We start from the raw sequence: 10,737 nt of genomic DNA, 5'->3' as shown, positions 1-10,737 counted from the left end.
GTCTGTCCGTGGCCTTGTCTACTGTCACAATGAGGCCAAACTCAATTTGGAGCAATACTTCATATTCCACCAGGATAGCCTTTAAATCTGATGCCATAGACATCAATTTCTCTAACTTCCAGTATTTACTTCTCCTCTCCCTTCTCTTTTTTCCTCCCAATCCCCATTCTGGGTTACCCTCTCTCCATTTCTCTTCCCCTCACCCCCCCCCCCACCTTTATTCTGTGGTCCAACCTCCTATTAGATTTCTCCTCCTTCAGCCCTTTATGTCTTCCATTTATCACCACATTACTTCATTACATCCCCCCCACCTTCCACCTCATCTGGTCATACCTATCATCGGCCAGCTTGTACTCCTTCCCTTCTCCCCCTACCCCCCAAACACCCTTTTCTGGCTTCTGCCTCTTCCTTTTCCACTCCTGATGAAGTGTCTTAGCCTGAAATGTCAACTCTTTATTCTCCTCCAAAGATGCTTCCTGACTTGTTGAGTTCCTCCGTCACTTTGTCTGCGCTGCTCAAGGTAACTAGCATCTGCAGAAACTCAAACACGAGAAAGCCTACAGATGCTGGAGGTCCAAAGTAGCACACAAAATGCTGGAGGAACTCAGCAGGTCAGGCAGCATCTATGGAAAAGAGTACACAGTCGACATTTCAGGTCAAGAGCCTTCTCAGGACTCGGATCTGAAAGTCAACCGTTTACTCTTTTCCATAGATGCTGCCAGCCTGCTGAGTTCCTCCAGCATTTTGTGCTGTTGATCTGCAGAATCTTGTGTTCATCTTTCCAAATTTTGATAACTTCAACATTTGTTTAAATGTTAAAATATACAGTATACATCTTGAGAAATATTCCAATTTTAAAAGTGATTTAAGCATGATACATGATTGAATTTTTTCTCATTCAGGAACTACAATCAAATTGAAAATATGAGAGAATCTTTAAAGCAAGACGCTTTCAAATACAGGAGATTACACTGATGCTTCTTAAATGCACTCATTTTGGAAAATTACATATTCAAGAAATACAGTATAACATTAATATTATGAAATGGATTATATTTTAGCTTTGACTTTGTAAAAATGATCAAGCTTAGAAAATAATTCTTTTATATCCTATGAAAATAATAACATGCATTACGAAATAAGATTTGGTCTGGTAAGTTGAGAATGTTGCTGCAGAGTAGCTGTTTGTAAATACGGACAATAGGCAATTTCTTTCCTCCCAGATAAGAAAATCGAACTAAAAACTGACATGTTGGAGCTTCACATAACCCAATAGTTCATTTCATCAAGCACATGCCTGACATGTCAGGACATGTTGAAATGATTAAGCCCTCCTAAAACAAATAAATGAAAATCTGTCTAATGCTTATACTTCTGACGTTATTTCTCTGTAGGGAGCACATTTCAATTTCCAAACCTAGAGTACATGGAAAGGATCAATTCTTTAGAACCAATTGGTATGTACAGTAGCATAGCTACATGATTTGTCAAATATCTCTGCCTTAAAGCATTACTGAATTTCTCATCTCAGTTATCAAGTAACCTATTCAAGAACCCTATTACACACTACATCACATTGGCATCAAAGAAACCGCGTTAACCTAATTTCTGTCCTCTTGTCTGAAAGGATGATGATTATCTTGATTGTACAACTGCTGCTCAGCTGCCAGAAATAGGAAATAAAGTGAGAAAAACAACTCGCAATAAAGTTCACAAACGCAAGTTAGCCAGTGTCTTGACAAGAACCCAAGTGCATGCCCAACCCATGCCAACAGTAATTCTAGTAGTAGTCGCATACTTCAATAAAACCTGCAGTATTCAACATACAGCTTAAATCCTGGATCATTGAGTATAACCGCAAGCCTGCTTTTTTAAGACCACTCCCCCAATCGAATATTGTTATACTTGAACAATATCTCACCAACTATTCCAGCACTTCACACAAAGCTACATTAAAGTTCAATCCATAGTGATTGCAACATGGTGTGAAGACACAAGGGTGACATCACATCTCAGTGCTGGGTAACACTGCAGGACTGAATTAATCCTGTTTGACACATAGCCTAATGCTTAGGAATGAGTTACTATGCCTGTCTTAAAAACATACCCTTTTCCATTCTACATGCCAATTCTGAAGCACACTTTAAAATGGCACTGCTAGCCAAGTTTTGCTGTGGACTGGATTTCACATGAATAATAGAACAATTGAGCAATCTTAATAATGTGGAGAGCATATATGCACGAATCATTCTTTCCTATCATAACTTTTCATTCAAAACTCTCAACATCATAATGATCCCATTAAGAACAGACCAGAGTGTTTATTTCCAAATTAATTTAACTAAAAGAGGTTTACATTTCCAGATGGTCTAATACAAATATGTCGAGGGGTACTAGATTCCCTGGTTGAAACATGTAAAGATTTTCTTCCTAGCAAACAAAAAAAAACAAGAGGTTCACACCAGGATATTTATTTCAACTCACTACAAATACTTTACTTCATTATCAGGCCAACCCTGAAGTCAGGTGAGAATTTACTTGTTTGCCATCCAAGTGAATCTCTCTACACACAGGAACAGATGACTGCGGTAATTCAGCTACATTGACAACAAGCGTAGACCATAAACAGCTGTATTTTCACAACTTTATTTAAGCCATTTCTGTCTTTAAAACTTCACTCTCAGAGGGGTAGAACTTTTCAATCAGAAAATTCATGAGAACTCCATACTTAATTGAACAATCAAAGTTAACTGCACACATTTTCAAAAACTATTTTCTTTTTTGGAAATAGTTTAAGACAAACTTATCTATACTTTACAGCTTAATATGCAGCATAAAAGTCATCCTATCATTTAAAAATAAATAAAGTGCATCCATACTTCTAACAGGTGCACATTAGTTGAAATCCTCTAAGACAACAAATGAAACCATTTGAGGTCGTACAAATTTTCCTTATTGGGAAAGGAAAAATTCGCACTTCCTTTTGCAAAAGCGATCCTGAAAGCAGGAATTCACAGGAGACCAGAAATTAAATCTATATCCATTGTAATACCAATACTTCTCTATGCCATGAACTGCTTGTCATTAAGAGGCAAGGAGATTATCAATGGCAAGCTGATAAAATGGTGTTTTATAGTAATCTGGATAATTCTTATCTGGTTTTCTCTTCTATTTTAGTTCCTTACTGCAGCCTGAGTCAGATTAGTAGTGAGTGTAGGGATTTATGGACTGAGTTGCTTTAAGCAATGTAATAGTAAGTAGGCACTCCATTTTGTTAGATTTAATCTTGCATACTGATTTCATGAACATATTATCTAATTATTAATTATTCAATTTCTACCTCTACTGGTCAAAGTATACACGTGTACATATTACATTATTTAAAACACACAATGACTGCCTTTTAATTATTCTTTACTATCAATACTGATAAAACATTAGATGTGAGCAGAGTGACTGAATATTTTTATGAAAATGGTTCTTAATTTTATTATGTTTTAATTGTAGCCCAATCACCACTGATGAGGAAGAATTGTCAGTTGTCAATCAGATTGGTCAAAAGCCCAGTCTGCGTAGGGATCAGCCAGTACATTTCCAGTTTGGGGACTAGGCTGATTGAGAAATAACTGCCTTTGACCCCTTTCTTTGCATAGTCATTCTAGAAGATTTATTTGAAACAAGCTACAAGAACATCTGCAGCATGGTTTTCTGCTGAATCACAAGTTATCTACACATTTAATGTAAACAAAAATAAACCAAGTACACTGCACGCCATTAGTTCCAGTGGTTCATTAAGTGCTTCGAATAATTCCATTCTTACTCCGCAAACCTCTGCATGCTGGAGAAAAACTTTCTTTTCACATTTATTAGTTAAGCACAAAGATAATGTGGAAAGGATCAGTAGCACTCATTTCTGGAAAGCAGCAATTATCATAGATAATTCTGACTGAATTGTTCACTATGGTTACAGTTAGCCAAATATTTTGCATAAGCTCTTCACTGATGCAAGTTCTGAATCAACTTGAAAATCAAATAACTTGATTTCAGTACCAGTACAATTATGCATCTTACCCCTTGGTTCCACGAATGCTGCATTCTGGAATAACCTCCTCACCCACTTTTTGATTCAAAAAATGCCGGTAGAAACCACTAAGGTCTCGCTGTTTAGTTACATCCAAAGAAGCTGGCAAAAAAAAACATAGAAATAGTAAATACATGTTTTCTAACCAATCACTAATCTGCAGCGGTTTGGTCAAGAAGCATAACTTCTTCTATGTGTTACTTAGAAAATTATTATTCTTCAGGAGCTTGCATCTCGCTAACTTGACACGTTTTGCAGAAATTAATGGAAAGTAATCCTTCTAACCCTAGTTTACTGTTACAAAAAGCTAAGGAGGATATTTTAATAAACTCACAAGACAAACCAAGATATTTAATATATCATTTAAACTGTACACTTTAGTCCGGAAAGAAAAGGAACATATTCAAGTGTCTCATATCTCCTTCAGAACACAAAATATTAAGACAGAAGAACATACAGCCACAGATAAAGGATTATCTTCTCATGTAAAGCATAAGACATTCTTAATATCTCCTTTGAACCATGGCAGACTCCTGTTGGCTGAAATTACCCATTTTGCCAAAGCACACTATACAACTTCCAAACGCATGCACAGCCTCCCCTCTATGGACTCAATCTCTACTTCTTACTGCTTCAGTAAAGCAGCCAGCATTATCAAAGACACCCACCCACCTCACTGGGCAGAAGAAACAAAATCCTGAAAGCACATACCACTAGGTTCGAGGACAAATTCTATCCTTCTGTTATAAGACTCTTGGATGGACATCTGATATGATAAAATAGATCTTGACCTACCTTGTTATGATCTTGCACTTTATTGTTTACCTGTGCTGCACTTCCTCTGTAGTTTTTATGCTTTATTTTGCATTGCTATTGTTTTACTTTGCTCTATCTCAATACACTAACAATTTGATCTGTATGTAAAGTATGCAAGACAAGCTTTTCAGAGAATCTTAACACAAGTGAAAATAATAAATGAATATCAACTCCAATATACATGATAGCCCACCTTCCATTGCTGCTTCCCTGTGTTCTTGTTCCTTTTCTTCAGCTCTTTCCTGGAGCTTCTTTTTATAAGCAGAAGTGACAAATGCATCTTTGTCCTCATACTTCTCTCCTTCAGCCTCACGTTCCTTTTGGATTTTCCGTTCCATCCTTCTATCTTGCTCCTTCTTGCGTTCATCTACAGCTTTCATCAGACTGTCAATGTACTTTGACTTTGTGAGGGATGGCATTGGGGAAAATAGGTAGCTTAGTTTTCAAATAAAAATCAGTTTTAAAACATAATTTAAACACTGGTCCATAAGGGCTGACATTGGAAAATTCATTCAAGCTTGTCACAGGTCCTTCATATAATCAAAGGATATACACAATTTATCGAATTTCTTTAATGAGAATGTATAATTTCTTGAAATTACCACAAGGGAAAATTAAATTTCTTCCCAACTTGAAAAAACATTAAAAAAGCCGGCAAGAATAGTATATTGCAGAGGTTTGCCAATGTTCTCAGTTCTTTATCAGTGTGTTTTCCTCCTGAACTTAGTTCTTTTCTCTGATTGTAAACTAACTATTTTGAGTAGATACTACAATGTCCACAGTTAAGCAAAATTTGGCTTAAAATCATTTTAAATTAATTTTACATTGCGGAGATAAGTAAAAGCAAATAAACATGACAATTTAAATATCTCCACAATAAAGTCAGAATGTAAAAAAATTCAACATTTTAAAAGGGTAATAGATATTAAAGCAATGCATTCCAAAGAAATCTATACCTCAAAAGATGATCGGCATTTTCTACAAATAATTTCCATCCACTTTGAACATCCCAGGCAATAATTATTCATTGGATAAGGAAAAGGGCAAGTCGTACTAACTACTAAATCTACTAAACATTGTCCATATTAAAATGGGCTATCTGGTTAAAACTTCGATCTGTATTTCATCGTTTACTGCCAACTGATAATATATCTGTTAAAGAGCAATTACTTAACCAAAAAATTATCTGGTTGCTAATGTACAATAAGACATATTTATATGTACAAGATTTTCCTTGAAGAAAGCATAAAACATTAAGTACTCAGCAGTTGTGGAGAGGAAGGGATATCAGAAAAGGCCACTGAGCTGGAATGTTAACTATTAAAATTTCTGATCTATCTGATTCAAAGTATTTGTAGTATTTAATTTAGCTATCAGACTCTGTCAGGCAAAATGTACAAGTGCAACAGCATGTTTTAATTTAATGTGCCCCCAGCTAGCTGGTTTGTGAGTATATTAATCAAATGCTCTTAAAGACAGAGGTAACATATGATGTGCAAAATCCCAAGAACTGGTTGGGGATGTGGTAGACACAAGAGAACCTCAAATGCAGAACTCTTAAAATTATTTGACAATTAGTACATCTACCTGTTTATTTGGACCAGTCAATAATTTTGTGCTGTTTTCCAGTTTCTTCTGTTGAAGATCATCATAAACACTGTCATATTCATAGACTGTGGCATCCTCCGCCAATGCCTTCTGGATCTCCAATTTAGTCTATTTTAAAAAAGACATATTGATCAAGCATTTTTACTTACATTTGGTAGTTCATTGGGGAGGAAAAAAATCATTACTTATTAATCAGTACATCAAATATTTACAAAGCACAATTGAAGAATATCTAAAGTATTTATGGAGGTACAATTCTCCCTTTCCCTGCTCCATGTCCAAACAAATATAACTCTGTTTAAAGGTAGAATATAAAAGGAAGTGCGATGGATTTGTTGAGGGATATACAAATTATCCTTGTCATTGGCAGCGAGAGCACAACATCAAAGGCAGAGTCTGTGAATTGGAGAAGCCAATCTATTGAAAGAGAAAAGCAAAGGCTTTTTGTACCAACATGGCTATTCATCCCCAGAGCTCATCACTTGATATCAAGTCAGCATTTGATTGAATACAGCATCAAGAAGTTAGAGTAAAATTGAAGTACATGGGCACCAAGAGATAAAACACCAAAAGCTAGAGTTGTACATATGTACACAAGGAAGATTGGCTGTGGTTGTTCCAGGTCCTACTGAAGATGATCACTGCTGGAGGTCTTCAGATCAACGTCCTAAACAATCTTTAGCTGCTTCATCCATGATCATCTTTTCTTCACAAGTCATAAGTGGGAGTATTTGGTGATTGTTGCTCAAAATGAAAATTTAACCTGGAATTCTCTAGTGAATGATGCACCACACAGGAGCTATGTAGTGGCTATCACCAACACGGAAGTGTCTGATCATCTACCCTGGACTCTTAATGACAGTGCCATCATCATTTCCCCAACCCACCAAACCTGGAGCCATCACTGACCAGAAATTTACCACAGCCACAAAGCAGAACAGAAACTGTGTAGCAAGTAACATACACCTTTTCCACTCCTCATATGCACTAGCCTCCCTGGTCCCTCAGTTCCAACAACACTGAGCCTCAACACTATCCAGGACAAAGCAACCCAGATGTTTAATACTCTAACCAGCAGCAAAGCACAGGTAGCTAAAGTTGAAACTCTGTACAAAATGAAGTGCAATTATTCAACTCTCCAACATCACTTCCCAAACTAGGAACCTCTACCATGGGGAACAAGGGTTTCAGATACATGGAAACACCTTCATCTGCAGATTCCCTGAATAGCACAGCATTACGATTAGAGAATTTACTGTTTCATCATCAGTGGTTTTAAACTCTGGAAGTACCGTGATCAGCTGGTTTGCAGCAGTTCAGAAGATGGTTCAGCACCACCTTCTCCAGGGATGGGCAAGTAATGGACAACAAATGCCAGATCCCAATAAAAGAAAGAATTACAAAAGTAATCACCATTGCGATTTGGGGGGGGGGGGGGGGGGGGGGACAACATGAAGAAAGAAGTATTCTAACTGTAACTTAATTAAACAGCAACTCCATCTCAAATGGATACATGGAGCTTCCAGATTCATTTTAACATCACAGTAAATTACTTCCTTCTTTGTTTAGCAAATACAAAGCTGCTTATCATCATGTTGTCAATGCAGCAACCTCAGAAATCATAAATTCTATATAATCAATTCACTAATATATACTTCTTCATTAATAGATGTTGATGCTACACATGTGCCTCTCATTGTTGTGACATCAGCGAATAAAACCAGGATTTTCTCTTTGGATCCATATAGGATCACATCATACCTATTCCTATTAGACAAAACTAATTATAACAGTACAGAACTTTCCTAAAATGTGTACAAATTTTTAGAAGGTGCAACGTGGTTGATATAGGATGATATATAAGTCTTCAACTTCCAAATTTCAGAAATTGTGAATACTCCATTCTCCAATGTGAATATGATCCCCTAAATACAGATTTAAATTTCAGCCACAAATGTTTAACAGCTCGACATTATTTGCGTATCAGTTACAGAGATTCCATGCGCTTCACCTTAATACTTCAGTAATATGTTTCCATTTATACTTTTAGCATTCATTTTTGGAAGTTGCTTGATAACATACAAGGTCAGAACTTTTTAAAAAGGGACATACCTACTACTTGAGAATATGTTTTCAAAATCAACAGAACCACCAAAATCCTAAGACCATAATGCAACCATAAAATTCTTTAATCTACCCTAGTATGTATTCTAGTGTCTAAAATGTAGATGCACTGATGCTTGCTATTAATATGCAAAGGCCCATTAAAATCATTTTGTGTGTTTTGAATGCCTCACACTATTTTCCTTCTGAAGTCTTGAATATCAAGGAATTGGATAAGGTTAATTCCCGGGGTGATTCTCTTTAAAGAGAACATTATTTTCTGGGTATCTCTTATACACATGACGTCATCAGCATTCCCAAAATTTTTTTTACTTAAATTGGTATAAAAATATACAATCTGCAATTTTCACTCTCAGTCTAACAGAATGAAAAACATGCACCAAGGAGCGACACAGTACTGTAGTAGTTAGCGCATCACTTTATAGTGCCAGCTGTAATATCGGCTCAATTCCCAATGCTGTACGTAAAGAGTTTGTATGTTCTGCCTGTGACCCTGTGGGTTCCTTTGGGTGTTCCAGTTTGCTACCACATTCCAAAGATATGGGCATGACATGATGACACCGGAAGTGGGGGAACACTTGCCCAGCACAATATTCACTGAATTGATCTGACACAAATGACACATATGTTTTGATGTACATGTGACAAATAAAGCTAATCTCTCTATCTCTGCTAATCGTTTGTCAGTAAAATTACATCTCCTGTGATATCAATATTCACATCTCCCAATGTGTATGGGTTACGGATGATTGACTTATCACAGTCTCAGACCACTTTCTTTAGAGACGTTGTGTACGTGAAAGTGAACATAATGATGATATATATACCTCCTCCCACTTTTCCTTCATTCATATCAGCTTACCACTGATATTGGTGGTCTTTTGTTCCATATCCCATGGAGATCAGTGGCAATGACACTGCAGCTATGATCTCTGTACACAAATGCCATTTAGAATTTTGCAGGTTATATTTCAGTGAATGGAAACAGAGGTTAAAAACAGACAACTGATTTTTAAAGCTAATTTTTACACATTGTTTTTAAGATCAAATATAACATCTATTTTGCATATTATAATGGGCAGATTTAATCACTGGACATAAATGCATTACAAATTAAACCCACCTACCATGCTATAGGATTCTATTTTAGTTTAGATATTCTTGCAATTGTTTGTATTTACTTTCAATTCTCCATCTTTTCCCCTTCATACTTGTAATATAGCCACAGATGAAATGTTTGAAATTTAAATTTCAATACTCATTTTATACCAGTTGTATTGAAATACTGTTTTATTTAATTAATCATAATTCGTTAATAACAAATTTGGTTAAAATTGTTAACAATGCATGCTATTGTCATTTAAGTACGTTTGATGCTGTACCTGCTTCATCATTCTTTTCTTCAGCGACTCCTTCTGAAGATTCTCACTGACTGATGTCTGCAAAGACATAATAAATATGCTGAACAATACTTAATCATATGCCCTGTAAATAACTGCCCAATATTTAAAGACTGAAGTAAATGCAAGTGACCCTGACCTTTTAATCATTATTTCAAATTTTTATCATAAGACCAAAAGCCATAGAAGCAGAATGAGGCCATTCAGTCCATTGAGTTAGCTCCACCATTTCATCATGGCTGATCCAAGATCCATTAAACTCCATACACCTGCCCTCTCATCATATCCCTTGATGCCCCAATCAATCAGGAACCTATCAACTTCCACTTTGCATATACCCATGAACTTGACCTCCACCGCAGTCTGTGGCACAGCATTCCACAGATTCACCACTCTTTGGCTAAAGTAAATCCTTCTTTCTTCTGTTCTAAAAGGTCGCCCCTCAATTTTGAAGTTGTGCCCTCTAGCTTTGGATACCTCCAACAGAAGAAACATCCTCTCCACATCCACCTTATCTAGTCCTTTCAATGTTCGTTAAGTTTCAGTAAGATCCCACACATTCTTTTAAATTCCAGTAAGTACAGGCCCAAAGCTGCCAAATGCTCCTTATATGTTAATCCCTTCATTCCCAGAATCATCCTCATGAACCTACTCTGGACTCTCCAATGACAACACATCCTTTCTGAGATATGGGGCCCGAAACTGTTG

The 10,737-nt window shown here is 36.5% G+C and overlaps 1 protein-coding gene across 1 annotated transcript in view; it reads right to left on the bottom strand.

Annotated features, from left to right (window-relative positions):
• Nucleotides 1-10,737, bottom strand: part of nsrp1 (nuclear speckle splicing regulatory protein 1) — a 50,870-nt gene that overhangs the window by 3,512 nt on the left and 36,621 nt on the right. The window contains exons 4-7 of the mRNA XM_073053409.1: nucleotides 10,012-10,068; nucleotides 6,485-6,613; nucleotides 5,091-5,298; nucleotides 4,072-4,183 (exon numbers count right to left, since the gene is read on the bottom strand). Of these exons, the coding sequence (XP_072909510.1) occupies nucleotides 4,072-4,183; nucleotides 5,091-5,298; nucleotides 6,485-6,613; nucleotides 10,012-10,068 (506 nt within the window). The remainder of the gene's footprint in view (nucleotides 1-4,071; nucleotides 4,184-5,090; nucleotides 5,299-6,484; nucleotides 6,614-10,011; nucleotides 10,069-10,737) is intronic.

This window comes from Hemitrygon akajei, chromosome 8 (genome assembly GCF_048418815.1).
Source record: "Hemitrygon akajei chromosome 8, sHemAka1.3, whole genome shotgun sequence".
NCBI lineage: Eukaryota > Metazoa > Chordata > Chondrichthyes > Myliobatiformes > Dasyatidae > Hemitrygon > Hemitrygon akajei.
Note: the sequence above shows the minus strand (reverse complement) of the source record. Positions and strands in the feature narration are given on the sequence as shown.